General features: G+C 39.3%; 1 protein-coding gene across 5 annotated transcripts in view; it reads right to left on the bottom strand.

Moving 5' to 3' along the window:
* GALNT18 (polypeptide N-acetylgalactosaminyltransferase 18) overlaps positions 1 to 25,779 on the bottom strand; it is a 279,026-nt gene that overhangs the window by 54,176 nt on the left and 199,071 nt on the right. For all 5 annotated transcript variants that reach the window (XM_087744745.1, XM_087744755.1, XM_087744773.1 and 2 more), the window contains exons 7-9: positions 24,162 to 24,276; positions 6,217 to 6,402; positions 655 to 792 (exon numbers count right to left, since the gene is read on the bottom strand). In XM_087744745.1, the coding sequence (XP_087600871.1) occupies positions 655 to 792; positions 6,217 to 6,402; positions 24,162 to 24,276 (439 nt within the window). The remainder of the gene's footprint in view (positions 1 to 654; positions 793 to 6,216; positions 6,403 to 24,161; positions 24,277 to 25,779) is intronic.

Here is a 25,779-nt window from a genome sequence, read left to right as displayed (position 1 = left end):
AACTCACAGGAATCAATTTGTGTGAATATGACACTGGGTAGAGAATGTGAAAAGCACGCCCTAGCTCTACTAGCTTATTATGGGCCCATATTATTATTATAGGCCCATAACGCCCTCTCTGTTTAGATTGCTGGTTTTCTAGGGGCAAGAATTGTCTCTGCTTTAATTAGCATAGTACAACTCAAGCATGATTTCAACATAGACAAGGGTACTACTGTCACACAAGTAATGATGATGGTGATCCCAAAATACAGGCATTTGAGGTTCTAAATTAAGATCTGGCTACAATATTAAGAAGCTTGCAGTTGAAGTACTGAGCCTATTTTGTTCATTCACCTGCTGCCACAAACCTTCCAACTGACAGCTCCAACGTGTCTAAAAAATCATGCCTTGAGTATCTCTGAGTGGAATGCAAGCCATGAAACAAGCAAACAAAAAATCAGGGAGGAAGATAACATTCAGAATACCTCAGCATCAACTACAGCAGAGCAGCTGTCTCTGTCAACTAACCAGTCTAACAAATTATTTAACTAGCGACTTCAAGTTTATCTGATTCTTCTACTTACAGCCACGCATTGCCTTCATGAATCACTTCCACCATTACACCTTCCTCCCCTACCTTTCTAGAATGGGAAATGTAAATAAGATCCTTACCACCCCATAGGCGACGGTATCTGAATACATTCTCATTTCTGGATACACACTGACAAGATACCACCTAAAGGTCTTGCACTGGAGCTTTTTCCTCAAGGCCTTCCTCTCAGAAATATCACCAATATCAATTCCGGAGTCCTGTGTATAAAAAAAAGGACAGAGAAAGCAGAAAAGACATCAGTGATACACTTCTGTGTAAACTGATCATCCAGAGTCTCCCTCATTCCAAAGATGATTACGACCTCTGATAATTATCAGCTTCTGGTTGCGAAGCGAGTCTGTTACCCACACGTGCTCCACAAGTGCCCCAATAAATACGACACAGGTCACCATGGCGGGGTCTCTTTCAAAGTCTGCTTTGGTCAATGGAACCACTCCTATTGACTTCAGTGGGGTTTAGATCCAGCTTCCAATGAACATCACTGTTGTTCTCCAATTTCTTGGCACTTTCCAAACGCAAAAGTAATTGGCAAGAACTAGCAAGTTGCCCTAGAAACCGCCTTGTTGCTGGTGTCCCACTGTGGCCTGTCATTAGTATATGACACTTTCAGGCCATTTCTGAAGTCTGGGTTTACTGCTTCACTGCAAAGAGCCGAAGCTCTGCTCACCTTTCTGAAATATCACTTACTAAATTTCTCTTGTAATGTAAAAAGGGAAGTTGCTATTTTTGTTAAAAGCAATTGCAGAATATTCTCTCCTCTAATTTTTATTCTCCTTTACATTTCTGGCTAAACCTAATTTCTGCTTATCATAAGAGCAGATCATAAAGCGTGAATTTCATAAAGTCCCTGTACATAAAAATCAATAGTTTATTACATTAAAATCACGCAGCAGAAGTATTTAGAGAGGGATCGAAGTGCAAATCCATGGCTGCTCTTTGACAGGAAGTAAAATGAGACATTTTGCTCCACACTGTGCTCTACCGCTCCTGCCTCAGAACAAAACGCAGGATAAATAAATTTTCATAGGGAAATCCTATAATCTATCTACTTAAACAGCAGCCTTTACTGGGCCATAAATGCCCCAAAGATTTTGTCAGCCACCAGATATGATTTAAAAATTGGAAGCATTGATTTTTCTTACATCAAAAAGGTATCTTTATAAGTATCTAGGTTTCTGAGCTGCTGAAGCAACTACGCTTCTTTACATCCCAAAGCACTGAATTAACGTTAATCTGGAACAAGTATATTTTATTATGGAAGCATTTTCTAACTAAAGTAAAATCGACTTCCACATCAGCAAAGTATACTAAAAAGTAGGAAACTGAGCTCCGGCATAAACAAGCATAACTCATGTTAATCCTTAAAAATGATGACTCCCCTCCCCTCAAGCCCTACATCATTCATAAAACTTTATGTGGAACTACTCCTTAAGCGATCATTTTTTCCTGACTTTTCTAGCAAGTGACTAGATAGAGGAACATGCTGTAGGGTGCTGTAACACAACCAACTGATCCCATGGACAAATCCTGCACGTGCACCGCTCTGGCTGCACTTGCCAGTGTATCTGCCACTTGGGTGAAGGAAAAGGAAGATGCCAGCACACAAACATTCAACTTCCAGCACTAACAAGGCTTGCTGGGATCAGGTACTGAATTGGTCCAGTGCATCCCAACTCCTTTCTCATGCAACCCTGCAGGCACCAATGCTTCTCTCCTCACAGTTTATTGTACAAAGTAAGAAAGAGCACCTGAGGCCTCAGTAATCACATCCTCCCATGCAGCTGGAGAAGGAAAACAGCTCACATGTAGCACACTGGCTTTATCACCAGCAACAACTCAAGTGTGTTCCCCAAAGCTGAGAACATGATGGGAGGAAAAAAAAAACCAAAAACATGGGGAGGACACATAGAGAGCACAGCTCTTGCTTCTGGGACTTGAAAAATCTTTCCTTTGGGTTTTAAGTGCTTTTCTGAATCTACTTATCTAAGTAGTTACGGTGGAGAAATCACCATGGTTTCAGAGATCCCCGTTTGAAGCCCTCAGTACTTCAGAGCCACCCACAGAGATCCCAAGAGGGCAGTCACAGCACACTGCCAAATGAGTCTAACTCCTTTTTATTATTATTAGTTCTCAAAGACTAAAACCTTAGGAAATATCTGACTATTCTCAGAGATCTGGGAATTCTTCCATGGAAAAAGCGGGTCTTGTGGTTAACATTTTGGAATAACATACTTCATGGAAAGTCCCAACTGTTATAACTGAATACACTTCTATTACCTACACAGTCTATTACCAGTGCATTATTTCATCAGCTTCCAGATAGAGAATTACTCCTGTAGTTATCCACTTGTGTAACAGCATTTGGCCATGCTAGCCGTCTGTCTTCTCTGCATGTCTCTCACGATGATGTCTTGACATCTTTTTGCCTAAGCTGAAGCTAGGTTTGATCTGAAAATTGTCCCTCTTTGGTATTTCACCTTTAATTTAATCTTGAGGTAAGCAAAGATGGAACAGAAATACTGCCATGCAGTCTGATATCTAAATCTGACCTAATCCATCCCCAGCCTTTCTCATCCACCATCTCTTTGCCCCCTGCCTACTGGAAGTCTGTATTGCAAGTGTCCCACATGCTTTAAGTTATTTTTTAGGTTGCTTCTTCACACTGAATACTCCCTCTTTCTACTGGTGTTTCTGTACCAGCCAGAGACTGCGTTGCTCCTAACCTTTTGATGTATAAAAGAGGAATCCCACTAATGATGTAGGTTTTCTTTATACTGACTAATTCAATTACAGTGCTTGGGAGTGTCATTTTGTACTGTATTTTCCTCTTTCCCTTAAAAGGCCAGAAGCTTTCCTTAAACACGTACTTGTTTCCTACTGCTCTAGAATCAGTTCAGTACTCACAAAGTTTAGCATGGGAAAGGAAAAGGAAGTCCCAGGTCTTTGGAGCTCTTCCCCTGATTCTTGGCACTGGGCTTCGCACAATGAACACAAAGATGCTTAGAACAGCTTCAAATTACACAAACGATTTGGGATACCCGAGCACATGTCAGGCTGTCAGAACAAAACAGAGCCCCAACACTCTTCTAAATGCTTCCCTGTTTTCCACATGGCAAAAGATGGAAGCTGGGCGAACAACACTCGAATGTACCCAGCTGTAAGTCACAGACCCCATCTGACAGGAAAACCTTCTGATGGTCACAAAGGTTCCATACTGTCTCTGAACATCCTGTAGCAATTCCTAGGTAACAAGCAGATTCAGGCTTTATAGGCCTGTTACAACCGTGAAAACTAAGCTGTTTCCCAGTGTATTTTAAATAAGTATGTGGGAATCTGTGTGTTTATTTGGTTTTCTACAGCGGTGAGAAAAACAAATGGAGGTTCTTAGTGCTACAGGGTCTGTACATACACACAGTAATAGGTTCCTCCCTACAACAGAGGCATCTCATCACATTGCAGAAGAGGCTACAACTATTAAAAGCTGATTTAGCACTTGCCATTTCCAGCTTTTAAGTCTGCACTACAGTTTGACAGCAGTAGCCTTTGTGAAGATGAAGAAAGAATATAATCTGCATTGCAATTTATTCAAGCAGTTCAGTGCAATGATTAGTACATTAGTGGTAGGAAAATGACTGGAGATTGAAGTAGTAAGAAAACTTGTTATTCTTCTTCAAAACTATGAACAAAATCAGTTTTGGCAGTACAAGATCTGCTGTGCAAACACCTTATATACATTTTGTGACCTGAAGAAATCAGTTCAATACACAGACTATATTTATTTTTCCTTTGTTTAATAAAATATATTCGATTCCTTTGTTTATGGAGTTTTAAATGAGTTTTAACATTCATTGTAACAGGCTTATTTTTTTCTGATCTATTGGCACAGTCAAGACTGTTATTACTTGTTAAATTTTCATTTAACAACTAGTAATAACGACTTATCTTTGTATTCTTTATGAATTTGATTTCCAAATTGCATTCAAATCTCAACTTTGCACAAGATTAAGAATCACCACCGTCATATCTGGATGGATATTATGCAAATACATGTATAATACTATATATCCTGGTTAGCAAAAGGAATTTTTAAGTTTTGTGTTAATGCTTTGTTTGCAAGTCAAAAAATTGAAACTCGATTAATCAATGAAGATAAATCAATCTTCAGGAAAATAACTAACAATAAAAAATAGAAACTGAAATTTAAATCTATCAGGTTAATCACAAATAAAATTAATTTGAAATTGGTTTGATGTAAAATAAGTAAGCCTATCTTCTGGAAATGTCTTTATTCTTTTATGCACTGCTGTGCGACTACTCAAAACAGGGATACTTAAAGGGTAGCTTGGATTCTGGGAACATGGGACTAACTTCCAGAAAGGTCCTTTCCCTGTACCAGATCATAGAGGATATTTTTCCCAGTGCTTTTGTGGTACATTATGTGGCTAATTCTGCAACCTGCAAATAGGACAATGACTTCCCCACTTTGCCAGAATTATCTAGTTTTAACCATAAGAGATGAAGGAAACTATTGGAAGCAGCTGAATCAACATCAGCATTCATATATCTAGCTGGTTTTTGGTTTCTAATCTTTTCTCCTTATTAAACTAAAGGAGGAGAAGCATTTTATTTCTCGAACCAGAAATCTCAGCAAAACCAGTTTCTCTAACAGTTGCAAAATCACTCAGAGAGATTTTACAGAAATCTTATTAAAGAAGAAATAAATTGCCCAAGTTCATTTATTAAGTCTAGAATATTTTCTTTTGCTGTAATGATGAGAACTGCACACTGTGAGTCAAACCTCAAATTCAACTACAGCCATGGTTTCCAGTCTCTAGGTGGAAACAACATTTTCAACATGGATCCTGAATATTTTCCAGAATAGGTACAGTCACCTTTCTCAGAGCCCTGTAGCTTTCAACAGTTCATAGATTAAATACCATTGACTACAGAAAGGAACAACAACTAAAATCATATGTCAAACTGAACTCTCAGGTTAGCCACCCGACATCTTTTCAATACAATAGACCAACCATTGTTCATCTATGGAAAAGAAATCTGGACAAGCAGGCCAAAAGGGAATTGCAGCTACATTCTGCAACATGCCATGACATCCACCAGCCACCCTTACTCTGATGTGAAATTACTCAAGAGTGATACACCCACACTTGAATCAATAAAGGTTAACACCCCTTGCCCCTTGGCAGAACTCCCCTCACAAATCTGGCAGAATTATAACTCTCTGTGATGGTAAATAAGAGATTCAAATTCAAAAGAAGATGTGTAATATAGATTTGATGCTTCTTTTTTTCCACACTTCTGCAGCTACTAGATTAAAATCTCCATGAAGAGTCATCAGTGAGGATGATGAACTTGACAAGAAATTAATTTTTGAGGAACCTGAAGACAAAGAAATTATTCCAGAATAAGACACAACTACATAGGTATTTTTATATATAAGTGTGTATGTACAGGTGTATCTTATGCCTATATGTAAGCCATAAATACATACATAGATGTATACAAATAACAAAATCCTAGCAGAAAAATCAAAATTCAGAGTAGGAACCAAACTGAAAAGGATCTAAAGCCCAAGTTTGCAAACCCTGGTCTTTGTGACTCACCTCCTGGGGTATGTTCCACGCCATATAGACATGGCTTTTAAATTCATCCATCCAGACTTCGGCCACCCTTAGTGCATTTCTCCGAACATGAGCAGTTAGATCTTCTGTATAAGGTTTATGTGCTCTTTCAATGTGGGCAATCCTGGAGCAAGGCAGAACCTCAACACTTCCTCCACATTGCCATACCTAGGAGGAGAAAAGACATTCTGCTAGTGAGAGCTCCCTACACCACTGCTGTCCGTTAGTCAATAAACTGAAATGATTTTATTTCTATGCTTGTCATTGTTACAAAGGAGAATAACTACTCAATACGTATTTGACTATACAGAGGGTTTTTTTAGACAGTTGTGAGAGAAGAGAGTTAGTATCTTGCCTTACCATGAACTATGACTACTACTTAAACTCACTATAGAATTATTACATTACCAGTAGCCTCTCATCACAATCTTTCTGGATCAATTTAGCTATTCTCAAGACTATTAATAAAATTATTTATAGGACATCCAAAACAACAGCATGTGGGTTCAAGTTTTAATGGCTTCCAGGCATTTCTCTAAGATTGTGCACAGTCCATCTCAATGCATACATGTACTATTCAGAATCTCAAACTAGGCAGCCTTACATAAAAGGGAAACTAAGCCTATCAGCTTTTTAAGATCACTAAAGTTTCAGGTTCTAGAAGACTAGGAACATAAATGTGTCTTATGCTTTGCTTTAAACATAGCTCAGAAAGGATCAGGTTTCTTTTGAGGAGTGACAAAGACTGCCTAGTGGCAATGTTCTATGAACAATTTCAACACACGCTACTCTTATAAATTATAATAAATTTATAATGGAGGTTATTGTACCTGCTCAAGTGTGTTTCAGTTTTGCCCAGTACTGCAGTTGAGCTTATGTCCGTAATGTAAATCATAAGTATTGCACTCATTTCTGATTTTCTCTCTTTCTGCTTTCATCAAAAGAGAAAAACACTTTGGCAGCCTTAACAGTCGGTGAAGTACTTGAATTATTTTACATAGAAGCTCTTTTTCTGTGTATCTTATATTATGTAAACTTACTAACAAGATCAAGGCAGCCCATTCATAATGGCTGAGTGGATGCTGCTCAGGTGAAAACCAAGATGTACTCAAACTGTTTGATCCTGCTGAACAAGAACCTCAGTGTCCCAGAGGCAGGTGTACTCACTGAGAAGTGACAGAGTTTGCCTTATAATACTGCTAGCAGAGATTCCTGAGGCTTGGTATCCTATACCAAGAGAGCAAAAAATGAGAGCGAGGGTCCTCCTTCCTCGTACAGCTCATCCAGGAGGGAGTATATTCTGGTCTCCCTCCTAGTGACCAAGGATGTGGGCTGGCAGAACATTATGTTCTGGAGCTGATGTCAGACCCCCCAGGTCTGTCCATCCTATAGGCATATGCTCTACTAAGGAGGCACTTTGTTCAGTCATTCATTTTATATATTTAGACATCTGGCTTGAATACAGCATTTAGGCATTTGGCAGCTCCTGAGACCAGAAAATGTGGCATGGATTCAGAATGTTTACAAAGCCTTTTCTGAACTGGTGCCTAATTGCATTCAGCATATGCTGGGAGAAGAGATAGAGCCTTGGTTTTCAGAGCTCTCTGGAAGATGAGCTATCCCATGAACCTACTGTACAGTTGAGAAGGGAGCTGAAAAGACTTTAGCAGGTCTCTGTGTCCAGAACCTGGAAAACCACAGGGGTAAATAAACATAACCATTACCAACATCGGGGCAAAACTGAGATGATCATAAAGATTTAAAAATAAATGGGCAATTGACCTGGCACAAGAATAAATAATTGGGAAACAGCATTTGTGTCCTGTCTTTCTAAATATCAAAGTAGGCAATCCAGCTTACCAGTCTAACAAAAATAATAGTTTGTCAACCATTTAATTCTAAATGCTTCAGCTACATTTCCTAATAAAGATTAAATGTGAAGTATCATCAGGCTTTGCTCACACAATGCCTGCTTTCAATCCAAGCCATTTCTCAGTATGGCACTGACATGCAGCTATAAATTGTTTCAGAGTTGCTCACTGCACACTGTTTAAATTAGTATCATAAAAGACAAGGAAGGTGTAGAGATGGTCATAACTTAGCTTAGGACAAGACAGTTCACATACCACATGTGCTGCCTCCACTGCCTAGCCTTTGCTCATTTTAACTAGGGATGGCCTCAATCCAAGACCAACATGTGAACACCAAATCTTCTGTGGGATTCTCAGGGTTAGGTCTGAATGCCATCTCAACAACAAGCTGAGCCAAAAATTCATGGTCTGGAATAAGCTGAATTTCCAAGTAAATTTCTAGAACCTGAAAATTTGAAAAGCGGACTCATCTATAATTTTAGTACTGACTCAGTAATCAGCAAAATCTAATTTGACTTTATAATGAAGTCATATGTGTTTTCAAAAAACATCCTGAGATGACAAAGTCTTTAATATAGTTTGTAAATAACAATTATCCACTACCTGAATAAACACCAATTAATCAAATCTGGTGGCCACTCCTTTCTCTCAGACACTGTCAGCCTTTGTTCTGTTTCCGAAGACTAATTAATTATTCTGCAGGAACCATGGATTCACTTAAAAAAGTAATGCTATGAGGGAGCAATCAATACAGATGCTGACAGAACAGGCAGGTTGTATTGAACAGCTTCAAAACCAAATCCTATTATTTCTAAGCAAATATCTCCTGCAATCCATGAAAATGTGATTGGCATGCACCAAAACTGGACTAGAGATATATGCTAATAGTTTCCCTATATCAAGATGAATAAAGTCCTTTAATTAATCACTTTTTAAAGAGGAAGACATGAGAAACACGGGTGATCTGAAGACATGGGAATTATAAGTTACAGTGTGTGCAGAGCTTGCAGTTACAGCACTAAACAAGTAGCCCTCCCCTAGATGAAGGTCACAAAGCCTTGCAGAGCACTCGCAGAGTGAAAGCAGATGCAACACTTTATAAGGGCAGAAAGCACAATCCTGATTTGCTCAGTTGGTCACATCTCCAACAAGCCATAGGACCTTTCTCTCCCACAACTGTTCTTTGTCCATGGGATTACAGTACGGTGAGAAAGCTCTTTTGTCCAAACATTTCATTGCACTTAGGGAGAGGCCAGTTGCAAGGAAAGAAAATGGGAGGCATTAAAGTGGGATTTTCAAATGGCATGAAACTCTCCTGGAATCTCAAGGGATTCTGGATTCCCAAGTCCCCAAAACACATGCAAAATCTGCAGCCAAGGAATGAAGGACGTTGCTAGTCATGCACTAAATATTAAACACTACACTGAACAGGATATATGGATACTAAACAATATAAATGATTAACTGACTGCTACAGAAAGTGTTAGTTGTTTTTCATTCTTCCCTGATTTTATTTGAAATAAGGGAATTTCTTGCAGCTAGGACAAGAACACCTATCTATTCTTTCTTTCTTTCCTTAGACCAACTGTCCACTTGAATCTGACCACTCCTAGCTCCCCCCATCTCCTTTACTCGTGTAAACAACTCCATGGTACTCCAAGCATTGTGTTGGAGCCACTGTGAATGGCTGGATGGTTTTTCAAGACATCTTGAAGAGGTATAAATCTCACATCAAAAGTGCATAGGAGAGGCTCATTAATTACTCTGAACCGAGATGTTTTTGTCAAAGACAATTTTTAGGTTGTTTGGTTTTTTTTTAATTAATATTTTAATACTAAGAAATATATTTTCTTAAAGACTCAACTTAGAGGAAAGTTGCAAAGCCTTTTAGAGTGGTCTGTTCTTCATCTAATAAAATTCCTGTAGACAAGAGATTGTCTTTATAGTTAAGAAATAGGAATAGCAATTGAGGGGTCAATTCCTCACAACTTCACAGTTTCCCCTGTGAATTTCACAGCTATTTTTTTGCTGTCATTAGTAATCTTTATTCAGGCTTCATCCATACTGAATAGCACCTTGCTAATTCTCCAGCACTGTTATTTTATGTGATGGCTATAAATAAATACAAAGGTTTCAAATCAGTGAAGCTTTTCCAAATTATCACTCATAACTTTAGTAGGAAGTCTAAAGATAAAAGAGCTTCAAAGACTTTTTTTTAACCACATGGAATGGTTTGAAGTAAAATGTTTTATCTCTAACCATACTGTCGCTGCAATCAGTAATACTTAATGACAAACCCACTTGTACAAATTGCAAGGAAGAAACTTGATGAATTTCCTAAACTATGATTAAAAGGAAATACGCACCTTTTCCTGTTGCCCATGAAGATGTTTTACCTACGGTAGCAAGAAGTGGAAATTGCTAGCAATAGTCTCAATTTCCTGCCAAATCCCTAAACATACATATACTCTTGTCAAAAACAACATATGCTTCCATCGTTGTGATACAATAAATAGCAATTCACATTTCCTTCTGTAAAAGCATCAATTGCAAAACTGTACCATTGAGTCTCGGGCTTTGCCTTAAGGCAAAGACCTTAGTTTTCAAGTGTGAGGGACTGCCTATCTTTGGCAGTACTTAGTCTGATTGCTGGAGCCCCAGCAACACAGGAAGTTTGCTTTTCTTTGGAGGAATTTCTTGAGGTTCTGGTCCTGCTGGTTCACTTTGCAAAAACAGACTTTTAGAAAGAGAACGCACTGACTGGAGTTTCCCTTCCAAAGAGCTCTCAGAATCCACTTCAGTGTGTTTTCTGTGCTCCCTTCCAAGAGTACCTTAGAAAGGGCTCTTTATTCTTGAATTTTCTGAGGAGGTTCATATATTTGGTATAGCCCCAAGAAGGGCTTAGAGGGCTTCCTCCTCTTGAAAGGGTTCCTTCATCACTAGTAAAAGGTAGTAAAATTCCAGAAAAAAATTCAAGCTGTAAAGGGACAGTAGTAGTACCAAGGTGACTTCTAACATTTATGAAGCTGAAAGACTAAGCAAAGCCTATGACCTAAACTAAGCAAAGCAAGTGGGGGATGATAGGAACATTAAATGCATACAGAGACTCTATTTCAAAAAAAAGGGGGGGAGTGGGGTAGGGTGGAAAATCTTTCTCCCTTTTAAATCTTCCATTGTTATGACTTATGTGGGGAATTTGTCCAAGCTCTAAGCACTTCTTACTGTTAATTTACTGAAGGTACATTTACACATAAGCTATAATTGTGGCCCTACATCTGTGTGAATTTATGTTCGGCAAGATTAAAGTAGCCCCACAGAGCAATGTTCTTCACATTGGAAGAGCCAGGAAAGCAGAGGACACATAGAACTGCAGAGAGAACACAGGTGGTGGCACAACAGATCAGCTGCAGCTTCCACTCTGTTAAACGAGTAAAGGACCAAAGTACTGAGCAGTCCAGTGGGATGGCACAAGGAGGACAGTTACAGAAGCAGTAACACACCAAATGGCTTCCTTAAGCATTTTGCAAAGGCGTAAGCCCTAATACTGCTATGCTATCATCCCTCACTCATTCCCACCGCAACGAGGGCAGTAGTGGCAGCATTTGCATAGCCTTCAGTGCGCAGCAGAAGGGTGACTCACACATCCTTAGAAACGTCTAAATCAATCTGGTCGTAATTTTTTTTAGAGAAAATTCCATTCACATCTGGAAAATCTGTTTCACTAGACAAAGGGTCTCCACTTCTATTTAGTTTTATTTTTAAATCCACATCCTTTACTAAATCCTTTTCAATTGCATTTAAACATATTTGAATTTGCATATTTAATCAAAACACATACAATTCTGAAGCTGATCCCTCTCTCAAATATTTAATTCATACTTCATTATAAAATGATATAACACTTCTTCATTAAAAGTGTTTCTTTTTATCTCTTTAATCACTGAGTGTTCTTTTCATGTTGCGGAAGCTTAATCTAATAAAAAAATAAACCCTACATGATGCCAAGCAGTTTATGAGCGTGTACTGCATTCATTAAATTTACACAGATCATGCAGTTTCTCCAAGAACTGATGTGACCTTGTTTGAAACCATCATTTCATTTGGACTGCAAACAAAACTTTTTAATAATTAAGTGATTTCTCAAAAAGCTGAATCAATTTCTAGTTTCTGTGAAGTCTGCAAATGACCAAATTAGAACAACTCATTAAAGATGCCCTAAAGATAAAAAAAAAGTCAGCGTGAATTAATTACTACTGTGAATATAAACAAATAGTCACCAATATATTCAAAATATATTTTGGGAAACAATTTAATGCAAAAAATATTTGTGAATCTTGTTAACCTTTGTCATTACTAATAATCATTTACTGATAACCAATAATGAGCTTGATGCTTTACAGGAAAGTATGACTAAACTATTTTTATTCAATACCATGAGTTAAGTCTGTGATCATTTTCGGTTTGCATTTTTATTTTGGTATCTTGACAGATGACTGCAGAAAGGACAGGGAAAATGGTCAGATACAAAGATCACTGAAATCCACATTCATGTTTCCAGTAGCAATCAGTGGGTTTTGGATTGCATCCTGCAAGTTTCTGGATTGTCATGTACATTTGTCTCTGTAAACCTAGAAACTATATTCACTGGATGAAATATGTTAATCTTTATTTAGGTCGTATCTCCACTGAAGTCAGACAAACTTCACTAAATAATTGCAGCAGTGACTGCAATAAGTACTGATGGATTTGGCTAAATTTCCCAAATTCAGCAAGAAACCATGCACAGCTTTGCTTATCCCACTGGTCTCAAACAGCTTCCTCTCATTGAAGAAGTCTGCCCAAACAGTAGCATTAAACATGGAATCCTGGCCTGAGTCACATAAACTCAGGATTAGAAAAATCAGAATATAGATGGACAGGAAGAAGAAGAAAATACACTGCTTACTGAAGCTATGATTCTGGTTTACTCCCTGCTTCTAGATGCTGAATGGGCTGGAAAAGAGAATCATATCATTGGCATGTACCCCTGCAGAGTGGGACGCTAGAGTGTAACTTAATTTCAAGAGGTGACTGCTTATAGTCACAGCTCAGAACAGCACAGAGAAATCAGAGACTGAAGGGAAAGATTTTTAAAATTAGTTCATCTGTTTTACTGAAGCCCTGTGAGGTTTTTGAAGACTATTCTACTTCTCAGCACCATACAAACCTATCATACTTTCAGGTAAACTTATCTATTTGTATGTGAGAATAGCTTTTTTCCATAACCAAGCTGATAATCTTAACATGAAACTGTAAACACCCTACAAAGACACACCCACACAATCTAAAAGACTTTTTAAAAGGAAATAAAAGGCTTTAACATAACTAGAGCTCCTCTCAATTTTTAAAATGGAAATTATCCCTTAAATCTTACTTTTGAAGTCATCATTAATTGCCTCATAGGCCTCATTTTACATTAATTGTGCCTTTATAAAACACTCATTGAAAAAGTAATACATGTAAAGATTCTTCCCGTATTAAACTGTCAGTAGTTTTCTTCCTCTTCTAGCTAATTGCTTCATTATGTACTTTTAAAAATTGTTTTGTTCTGCAGGGATTAATTTTGCACATATCTTCATGAGCTGTGAAACTTTCACAATGTATTGTTAAACTACGTACATTGTGTTGCTGGTTTACAATTGCAGGAACTACTCTATGCCTTGTGTTACTAGGAGATAACATGCTTCAAGGGTCACTGAAGGCATACAGCTTCATTCAGTTCTTTTTCAAATGTGTCTATCTCATTGCTAGGCACAGCAAATAACTGACACATAAATCACTTCATTGCCAAGTTTAAGTCATGAACAGGAAGTAAAAGAAATCACTTTTCATCTTAAAGGCAAAAAAATGGCAAACTGAATAACCATATCATCATTGCTTTAGTATTCACGGAGCAACTTATTGCACTGCCCGTCTTTTATGGTTTTGCCTTTCTTTCCCCTACCTACAGGTGTACTTAGCTTGATCAGTCTTGTTAATCTTGCACTAATCCTGAAGACTTGATCAATACCAGAATACCAAGCTAAGAATAGAATAGAATAGAATAGAATAGAATAGAATAGAATAGAATAGAATAGAATAGAATAGAATATTTTCAGTTGGAAGGGATGTACAACGATCATTTAGTCCAACCATCTGACCAATTCAGGGCTGACCAAAAGTTGAAGCATGCCTCTTAAACACTGACAGGCGTGGGGCATCGACCACCTCTCCAGGAAGCCTGTTGCAGTGTTTGACCACCCTCTCGGTAAAGAAGTGCTTCCTAATGTCCAGTCTAAACCTCCCCTGGTGCAGCTTTGAACCATTCCCATGCGCCCTATCACTGGGTACCAGGGAGAAGAAATCAGCACCTCCTTTTCTCCACTTCTCCTCCTTAGGAAGCTGTGGAGAGCAATGAGGTTGCCCCTCAGCCTCCTTCTCTCCAAACTAGACAAGCCCAAAGTCCTTAGCTGCTCCTCATAGGACACTCCTTCCAGCCCTTTCACCAGCTGTCTTGCCCTCCTCTGGATGCATTCAAGGACCTTCACATCCTTCTTAAACTGTAGGGCCCAGAACTGCACGCTGTACTCAAGGTGAGGCTACACCAATGCTGAATACAGCGGGATAATCACCTCTTTTGACCGGCTGGTTATATTCTGTTTGATGCCCTCTTGGCTGCCAGGGCACACTGCTGACTCATATTGAGCCTGCTGTCAACCAGCACCCCCAGATCCCCTTTTGCAGGGCTGTTCTCCAGCCATTCCTCTCCCAATTTATACTTGTGCCCGGCATTAGTCCATCCTAGGCGCACAATCTGACATTAAGACTTGTTAAATTTCATCCCATTAATCGTTGCCCAATGCTCCAATCTATCTAGATCCCTCTGCAAGGCAACTTGTCCCTCAAGAGAGTCAACAGCACCTCCCAGTTTGGTATCATCAGCAAACTTGCTAACGGTGCATTCAACTCCTACATCCTGATCATTGATAAATATATTGAACAGGACCGGCCCCAGAATTGAACCCTGAGGAACACCACTGGTGACCAGTTGCCAGCTAGATGTAGCCCCATTCGCTACAACCCTTTGAGCCCTGCCATTCAGCCAGTTCTCCACCCAGCGCACCGTCAACCTGCTTATCCCACAGTTGGACAACTTGTCCAGAAGGACACTGTGAGGGACAGTATCAAAAGCCTTACTAAAATCCAGAAAAACTACATCCACTGCCTTCCCTTCATCCGCTAGGCAGGTGACCTTATCATAGAAGGACATCAACTTAGTTAAACAGGACTTTCCTTTTGTGAACCCATGTTGAGCGTACCTGATGATTGCATTATTCTTTAAATGTCTTTCAGCAGTACCCAGTATTATCTTCTCCATATTTTTTCCAGGAACTGAGGTTAGACTAACAGATCTGTAGTTCCCTGGGTCTTCCATCATGCCCTTCTTGTAGATTGGAATACCGTTGGCTAGCTTGCAGTCAGCAGGGACCTTCCCAGATTCCCAAGACCTTTGGTAGACAATTGAGAGGTGTCCTGCCATAACATCCACTAGCTCCTTCAGTACTCTGGGGGGAATCCCATCAGGTCCCATGGACCTGTGAACATTCAGCTGATACAGCTGGCCCCTTACAATTTCAGTGTCCACAAATGGAAAGTCACTGTTCCCACACTCATCGTCCTCCATCTCAGGGGACCAGACAGCCCAAGGTGTATCAATATTATTAAAGACTGAGGCAAAAACCACATTGAATGCCTCCGCTTTTTCTTCATCCCTATTAGTTGGATGACCATCTTCAACAAGTATCAGTCCAATGTTTTCTTTAGACCTCCTCTTGCTATTAGCTTACTTTAAAAAGCCCTTCTTGTTACCTGACACAACACTGGCCAGTTTCAACTCTAAATGAGCTTTGGCCTTTCATGTCTTCTCCCTGCATGTATGAACCACAGCTCTGTAATCTTCCTGCAAAGTGTGACCTCGCTTCCAGAGATCATACAATTTCTTTTTCCTCTTGAGCTCCATGAGGGGTTCCCTGTTCAGCCAAGCTAGTCTTCTGCCCCACTTGCTTGACTTACAACACAAGGTGCTCTGACACATGTAAAGGTATCTGGCCTTTGCAGCTTTGACCCAAACACGCTGGATCCATCCTGGTGAATCCATCCCAGTCATCTACCCAGCTCTGTTACAGCACAACAATCCCTTGCTCTCCCACACTGGTCTTCCTCTAATCTTTGTTAGATTACTAAATCAGTCTTGCAGTACTAAAAACTTGCCATGAAATTAAATTCTAGAAAGATCTCCCCTCAGTATCACATTAAAACGAGTACAGAATCTTCACAGACTAGGCCATGAAGAATTGTAATACCAGAAGCTACAATGGCATTGCCACCATGCCATGACTTAAAGCGCAGAAAGATATTAAACATGAAGTTATCTTATAATAATGCACTAATTAATTTGCATCTCACCTCAGTCCACTGATTTGTAAGTGCTTATTGACTTAAACTGGTTTACTTCTTTCCATGCCACTATAAACAACAATTTCCTCTCATAAAACATCAAGATGTCTATATTACTGCCCAGTTGGTAACGTGCAACCACACAGGCATAACTGGTGAAAAAACATCTGTGAGAAATCTTCAAGTGCCTCTGCCTCCTTCCTTGTAGGGTATAGCGATGCCACGTGTTAGCTGGTGCTGTATCAATCATTTGCTTTCCAGTGCAAGTAGCCAATAAAATGTTCTCTTCCCAGGAAAAGCAAAAACACAAAAGTGATTCACTGGTAATGTTGTCTGTATGTATAATTACACATGCTGTAGCTGCAGGTTACCCGCTGAGGCATTCATGGGCAAAACGAGGGAAAAAACCAATTATTCCACTGTAGGTTTGACACAAAACCAGAACAAGCCACAGAAAGCCTGTTTCTGTTGATGACACAACTGACACCCGTTTGGAGGCACGACAATTCCTTATTTTATTCTCAATAGAGGCTGGGTTTTTTTTCCTGTTGAAATTACGACCCTGTAAATGAGAGAATTTTAGTCTGTGTCATCTTGGGATTCAGGTTGTTAACACAGTGAGGTACTTTCCAAAACAAAACTAACCTAAGCAATAATTCTGGCCACACTGAGAAGCCACTACTGGTTACACAGGGTGCTAAGCAAGTATTAGGCCATACCTGCACTGCCGAGGAATTATTTTTATCTTGGTGAAAGTGTGAGCTATGAAAAGCATTGGCTACTTCTTGTAAGAAGTAACATTTGGCCAATCTTTACAAATTTTTCTTGCGGACTTCAGTCTAGAAATGATCTCTTCTTAATTCACAAAACGGATAAAAATGAAATTGATGTTTCTATTTAAAGCTTTAATGTAAAGTTAAAGAGAAATCACTATCTTAAAAAGCAGTATTTAAATGTTACCTAGAAGTAGCAGTTAAGAATATTCTTATTCCTGTACTTCGCAGCCCTTCCCCTTCGCACATCATCAACCTAATACTGTTGAACAGCACCTGTGACCATACACTAAGGACTTTTTCTGTACAGCAAATCATTCCCTAGTGGGAAGGGCTATGGCCTATTTATTAAAATCAGTTAAAAACATGGCTTTAAGACCACAGCAAGTGACAGTACCTGAAAGTGCAAGAATGGGGGCGTCTAGATTCATTGTTCTGAAGGGAATTTAGGGAAGATCTACATTGCTCAGTGGAGTGCCACGAAAGGGGACCCGGCAGCAAGGACAAAAAGGGACACCATGCACACATGACACATCCCACTGCTCACTCTCCGTGCAAACTGTTCCACAATACAGCAGCTCTGTGAAAAATCCCCTCACTTTCTTTGTTCCCTCCCAGTCATTTCCACCTCTTGGCACACCAGCCTCTCATTTTTCCTAACACAACAGTTTGTGAGGCAGCATGGTAAATCACAAATGGATTAACATTAAAATTAACCCTGCAGTTTAAAATACAATGTAAAGGTTTACTTCTGAACTGAAGGTGTTGAGAGACAGTGGGTACAAGGCAGCCATTCAGACAACTATGCTGGCAGAGCCAAAGCACTGGTGTGCTGCAAGAGTGAGAACAAGAGGATGGCAAGAAGAAGGAGAAAATGTAAACCAGTGTAGCTGTTTAAGCCTATGTGTTGTGAAACTACACCCTAACTTGTACACTGTGCAAAGGCTTTCCTTAATAAAAACAGACATCTATTTACAGGTAATATATTCAAGTTTTCATATAATTCATTGCCTGTATTAGAAACACTGACAGGTAAAATTGCTGGAAACTTCTAGGGAAAGAGGAAAAAGTCCAAAATGTTTTCAGATAAATATGGAGATCTGGGGGCAAATGTAAGTATCTGCACTTGCCCGTGATCATCAAGAACACCACTCTTACAAGGACTTATTATAAGAAAGAGATCTCAGGTGAGAAACAAGTGGGATACACAAACACTTTGGACTGGAAATGACTGGACATGTAAGCCAACAATAGGCTTCTATGCACCATATGAGAGAGACTGGGTTAACTAGTCAGCAATGAAGAATCATGATTCCAGAAGCTGGGGTGGGGGGAGGTTAAAACAGAAAAAAGAAGACAGATAGATAGATAGAGCCAAAAGCACCTTCAAAAAAACCCCCAAAGAACACTGGGACTATTTTCTGGTCAAATAACTCATTTCTGCACCTCTGTTCATAACCTGCATTCGTCTAGTTCTCCACCAACAGAAAAAGCATCAGCTTCACGTAAGTTCTATAGACAAACCGCCAGACTAACAAGAAAAGAAGCAGATCTATTTATTATATGTTATTTTATTGCAAATACAACTAATTTCACTATGGCAATATACTGTATAAAAGTAGCATGCCATACTCAGTCTGAACTATAAATGCAATTTTCCTCCTGGGTAAGCTGATGCAAAGTCTTGATATATCGTTTAGCGGGAGCAAGATCCATTCCTTTTCCCTTAAAGAGCTACTACCTTCTAAGAAATTTTCCTCTTACCCATTTAACAGGGCCATTATATCCCTGTGAAAACAAATTCATCTGCAAGCACAAATTCTTTGCGACATACTAACTACTTCAAGTCAAAGCCCAGGCTTACGTTCCCTTGACTCTGAATCACTGAATATTTGTTCAGGCATCCCTAAAAGTGGTACAAACAACTTTGTTGTAGCTGATATTTGGAAGCTTTATCAAACATGTAGGCTGCTTTAAAAGACAAAATGATTGCTAAAGGCTTGCTCTTGATAGAAAATCTTCTGCTGACTTCAGCAGGAATTGGAATAGGCCCTTAAGAAGCCTACTGAAAAGTAGACTTGAACCATCTAATGCAGGATCTAATTGATTGCATTGGATTTGTAGGGGCTTCCGTAAGTGCAAGCACAACCCAGAAGCAGAGCCCAAATAACGGTGAGAAACACCAGCCTTGCACTCACATTTTGTTTCCAGTATAAGGCAGTCACCAACACAGTTCCTATTTGGTCTCTTGGATAAGCAATGTGATTCCAGTTTGCCCTCCAAATGCAATCTTGTCCCTTGAAAGCACACTTAAGTCCATTCAACTGGGAATGACTGAACATAAACCAAAAAGAAGCATTACTCATCCTAACTGAATTTAAGAATATGATTCTGGGGCACAGTAAACGAATCTTTCAAAAATCCCAGATAAAGTGCCCAAGCTGCTCAAAAAGGATGCTGTCAAGTCTTGCATCAACCAGCCTGCCTTTATTTTCTTATGGGGCAAATAAATAGCCTTGCAAGCAAACATTTGCTTGAGGAGAAAATACAGCATTGCTTCTAAGATTCAAAATGCATTCATATTTTGAACTCATCTGTCAGCTTCTAGCTCAAGGCAACAGAACTCTATTAATATTTATTTAATAATACATGTTTAATACTTTACAAATGTTATTACAAAGCCACAGACAAGGGTAAAATTCTTAGAAGTTAAAATAATAAACCAACTTAGAGACAAATAGAGCTGAGTAGAGAAATTAATTCATCAGAGTCAAGAGAATAATCCATCAATCAAAGACCTGTTTTACGTGGCTTGTTGTGGTTTACCAACAATGGATACTTCAGATACAGTTTCCAATAGTTGGGGGGTTTCTTGCACTCATGTAACACAAATAACTAGATATTTGTGCAGATGATGAGGTGACAAAAATACCTCCTGAGAGAGGATACTGGGATAAGCCTCCATTTTGTCAGGGTCTAATTCTTGTTCCTGCACAGTGAAAACCCCAGCAGTTCAGCTGAAAACAAACCATTTCAATATTTTAGAAGACATGGCAATGGTTTCTCCTTTATAATGAAAAGAAATCCTAAATAGGTAGACTTTGCTTCTCAGAAGCATCTCAGCTGGGATACTAAATCTTATCTCACATCACTGAAGATGCAGCTGCTCACAAAGCAAATGGAGAATAAGGCTTTGACTCTGCATAGGCACAGACGCAGCGATTTACCCAGTCCTGTCACAGGATGCTGCAGCTGGTCTGCATATGAGTTTGGCTCACAGTAGTTTTACATCCTCTGGAACAAAATTAGTAATATAAGGACATGGGGCCACATTCTACTTAGTGTGTTTAAGATGAACAGGTAGCTCAAATGATCCTAACTCTTACTGTTATTTCTGTAGTTGAAAGTAACTTCTCCTGTTCCTGTAGATGTTTGCTCTTACATGCTTATGCATAAAATTTCCCAATGAAAGAACTGGCTTCCAGTGCCTAAATACTGCAAAGAATGGGAACAGGCTGTGTGAAATTTGCTTAGAAACTCAAGCCATGGAAAAAAATTAAGGAAATTTCACCAGATAACCACTTCATCATATCAGAGAATGTGATACACATCATCATACTTCTTGGCTAGCCTGGATACGAGGCCAGTTTGGGCACACGGTGTCTGCTTATCCACCCCTAGATGATAATGCATATCACACAACAGAATACTAAATGAAGCTAGATACTTCTTTAAAAAAGGAAAATGGCAAGGAAAGATGAAGCACAGCAAGCAATCCATAGTCACGGATTGGAAAGCATAATTTTAAAATGGAAACATTATTTATCGCACTGATACTGTAATTATAACGTAGCTTTTGCGGAACAATTACTGTCGTTATTAAGTGATTCATCGTAGGCCTCGCAGTTGAAAGCAACACAAGTAATCCAGAGATGACTATTTGGTGCTGCAGAGGCGAAAATGTAGTTCAGCAGCAGAGACAGACCATCTGGCCTACAGTTTTCCACATACCCCTATCTAAAGGAAACGGAAGGCAGCCCCTGGGAGCTGCCCCTCTAGGGACAAGTGCTTAGGATGCAACTGAATGACATGGCTGCCGGCCATAATACAAGAGTGTATTTGAAGCAGCCACCTGTATTTTGCCAAGACACGGTGTATGGCCACAGGTGTGTGCCAGAGGCAGGCGGCTGAGGGAAGGAGCTTGCTTTTCAAGGTTCACATCTGTAGAAATACTACCATGCTTCCCAGAAGCTCTAATATTGCACTGTACATTTGTATTCATCCTGGTATGATCTGGGATATGCTGAGAATTGTGAGAAGAGTTGGTAATAAACCAAAAAAATTACAGCTCAGTAATTTGTTTTGATACAGCCAGGAATACAGATCCAAGTCAGGATAAAGTCAGATGAGACAGCATACATTATGCTACCTTGCACACTACGATCTGTTACAGATGAAAGTATTTTATGTAGGTCAGGCACTGCTTCCCTGGAGACAGACAAAAAGCCATAAGGAAATCAGAGCAGTGTTGGGCCTTATTCCAGTGATCCAGTCTACTCCAGAGTTTCAGTTATGCAGAGATTTGTTTCTCTCTGGTCTTGTCTATCAAAGTACTCTTCCCAATCAACATCTGCAAGGCTAAGTACAGCGGACTGGACAGCATACATCTCATGATGCAAAACTAGATAAAACTCCTCGCACTCACAAAGGGACAATAGTTTTGTCAGTTGAAAAAAGAAAAGAAAAATCAAAGTGACACTAATTTTCAACTCATTGCAACACTGAGCTGCAAAATCAGGTTTCGGGAACAGAAGGTGGCTCTCTGACCCTCACAGTGAGGAGAATGGTGTTATTAAAAGAAGCAGTCTTGCATTTCTCTCTCCCTTTCCTTCAAACTGTGCTCTAATGTAAGTGAGAGGGGACCTGCACTTCAGTCTTGCTGCAATAACACTTTATCTCTGACAGATGGGAGAAAAAGAATTTCAGGAACCCAGAAGTAAAAATGAGGATTTTTTGTTATATCTCACAGTCTCAGCAGAAAATTCTATATTTTTAAAATAAATTCCTTTTTTTGCTATTGTATAACAATATGCTTTTATTCTGGCAACTAAAAAGCACAAAATACAAGCTTCCACTAACATTTCACAGCAGAGTTCAGAATTTAATTTTATAACACACATTATATCATTTTTCATTACCACCTATCTAAGAATTTCTCTTGTATCAAAAACCTGAAAGATTCTCAAACAGAACAGCACTGTACTTTCAAAATGGTATTTAGCTGTGAAGAGATACAGAAACAAGTACACATATCACACACAATACTGCATATTTTAGATTGGATATTAGGAAAAATTTCTTCACCGAAAGGGTTGTCAAGCATTGGAACAGGCTGCCCAGGGCAGTAGTGGCGGTGTGCTCCCCCCAGCCCCACCCGACCTTTTCCAGTAACCCTGCCCAGGCGACAACCACCAGTGGGGGTCGTGATGGCTGCATCCAGCTTATGCTGGACTTTGGGGACGGATGGCAACACAGTAGCCAAGGGCTGTCTGGAGCAGCAGCCCAAGCCTCTTACTGGCATGCAAATATAAGTCAATCATCTTACTCTATAAATAGTGGATAGCCCAGGGCCCACTGAGCTCTCCTGCATGGCAGCGGGCTGCACGCCGGGATCTCCCCTTGAGTAGGGACGCCTCTCAAGGTTACTCCTTGAGGTTGAGAGATTCCTTGCTGCAACAGATCCTCCGTAAGTGACTAACAGCAGGCTAAACTTTGAAATTTTAGCTAAGTGATATAAAGGATGGACTGTGCATATATAATCCTTTAGACATAAACCATTGACCAAGTCTGGGACTAGGATTAGATCCAGTTGCACCTACACTCCGCCCTGAGAAGGAGTTTAGAAAGCAAGGGGGCCCTTTTTGAACCTCATGACTCAACGGGAGGGTCTCCCTGACGGTTTTTGTCTGACCCTGTCCTCTAGGCAGTAAATAATCAAGTGTAACTTGCCATCGAATCTTGGTAAACCACTGTTGCGTTTACCATTGAACTTTGTTAACGCACTGGTTTATATCAATAAAGTTTATTTTTTTGCTTCTTTTTTACCAGTGAAGTGCACTCTCACTCCTTCTGCGACAGTCCCCATCTCTGGAGGTAATTAAAAGACATGTAGATGTGGCACTTAGGGACATGGTTTAGTGGTGGACTTGGCAGTATTAAGTTAATGGTTGGACTCGATGATCTTAAAGGTCCTTTCCAACCTAAATGATTCTATGACAATAAACAGATGAAGCATGTATGATGGAATAAGAAAATATGTGCACGTATGCACTTTATGAATATCTTAATTTCCCTCCAGAGGGAAGGCAGCATAAATGCCTATATATTCCAGTTTGCTCCGTAGCGATTTTCCTAATTTAAATAAACCAAGTAATCTAGGAAGGATTTTCCCCTTATGCCTGTGAGAAACTATCCTCCTTAACGAGTCTGGGATCACAGGTAAGCAGGGAGTTTCACATATCATCTCAGCACAATTCTAGCATTGTTACTTGAACAAAATAATAATAATACCAAATTCTGTATTTCTAGCCTTGTCCCAGGTAAGTTCTTTAAAAAGACACAGAAGCTTTTGTTCTTTTTTTTTTTTTTCCCTCCCTTCTCAAATACAACAATTTATACTACTACAGAGCTGCGGATCTCCTTTGCATGCCATCATCCATACATTTTTGCCTGTTTTTTTTCCCCCGCAGTAAGAAGCAAGCTGTATTTTAAATGTAAGCTACCAGTGTTGGTTGGTTATGTTCTTTACCCTGATTCCGAGCTCCACATTCTCTCCTCCGTATACTTCCATGCCTTCATCCAGTAAGCCAATCTCTTGGAAATATTCTCTATCTACTATGAAGCATCCAATCAATGCAGGACTTCTGGAAGAATAAACCAGCAGTAACCAAAGTTAGCAGATAGAATATGAACAATTTTATTATTCAGAAATAGATTATATTTATAATTGCTGGGTCAAATGGTGTGTCAAGACAGATTCTTAGGAAGGTGTTTTTCAAACAGATCTATTCAGCTTTGTCTTCTAACGTTCTTGATTCTACGGTGAAATAAGCACCACTGAAGGAAAACAGACTCCAAATTATTGGACATACATATTCACCAGAACAGGCAGGATTTCAGTGCTAACACAATACTAGGTCCAGGAGTCCCAACTTCATTTTTGAGGCATCAGCCACTCTGGTCTATGTCCCTGCTAAGTACTCAGGTTTCTTGTCTGTGATAATTAACAAGGATACCCAATGATGCAGAGTTTTGTGTGTTTAGCCAGAAGCTAGGTTCATCTACAGCTAAGAAAACTTGTGTCTGTAAGCTTATGTAAAAGAAATTACTTCTTGAATAGGAACATTCAGATAAGGTTCTGCAATACAGAATCAAGAAATGCCTGCCCTTACCAGCGTACTGTAACATTAGCCCATTGTCCTGAGCCAAATTTAAACAAGTCACGTATCTTTACCAAATCAGTAAGCTCTATTTATGTCATGACCTGAATTAACCAACTTTCACTATGCAGAGCCAATCTTAAGAAGGTAAGAGTTTAGGCACAGAGAATACTATTTTACCTTTATGAGATGCAGTGGAGGAGAATACAAGTAATTTAGCCTTTTCATTTTTCTCCTACCTTATAATCCACAATGGCAAGAAATAAAAATGTCTTTTCTGATTATTATGCTGGTATCAGGAACTCTGGTAACAATAGGATATTAATTAGCAGTGCAGGGGAAATCATCCTGCATTTACTGGGAACATTCAAGCTGCAATAAGTGTAGACATCTGCTTTCAAACAGATTACAGGATGTCTTAATCGGAAATTGTACAATTCTACAGAAATCTATGCATTTGTGCCTTTAACTTGCAGTGCTATAGTACCCACTTTATAACAATGAAAGACTGTTACTGATGTATTTATTAATGAAGAAAATAGCAGTTAATGTCACTTCAAAAATTATGCTTCTTTTATGACAAAGTACTCTTGCTTTTGGTGTCATTTTTCAAGTATTTTTCAGAGTACCTGCTTCCCTTTGTTATAATTCTAGAAGCATATTGGAGGCATGATAGAAGCCATCAATCAATACATGTGGCTTTTTGTTTGTTTGTTTGTTTGAATTATCCAGCACACGCATGCAGTGTATTGCACTGAAAAAAAGGTGCCAGGGAAAGGGCTAGGGAACAAGCCTGAACATCCAATATCCATAAAGGACATTCACTCCACAATCCTCATATAGAACAGAGTTTGGGGGTAAAATGGAAAAGTAGATTTGCTCTTTATTCTGAGTTTAAATACTTCTAATTTAAAATGTCACCATAATTAATACAGAAGGTTTGCCTCTCCAGGACTTAGTAGAATATTTCAAAGCGTATTCATAATG

This window comes from Nipponia nippon, unplaced genomic scaffold, assembly GCF_047370975.1.
Source record: "Nipponia nippon isolate SJK-2023a ecotype South Korea unplaced genomic scaffold, ASM4737097v1 scaffold_10, whole genome shotgun sequence".
Lineage (NCBI taxonomy): Eukaryota > Metazoa > Chordata > Aves > Pelecaniformes > Threskiornithidae > Nipponia > Nipponia nippon.
This window is presented reverse-complemented; position numbering and strand designations above follow the sequence as displayed.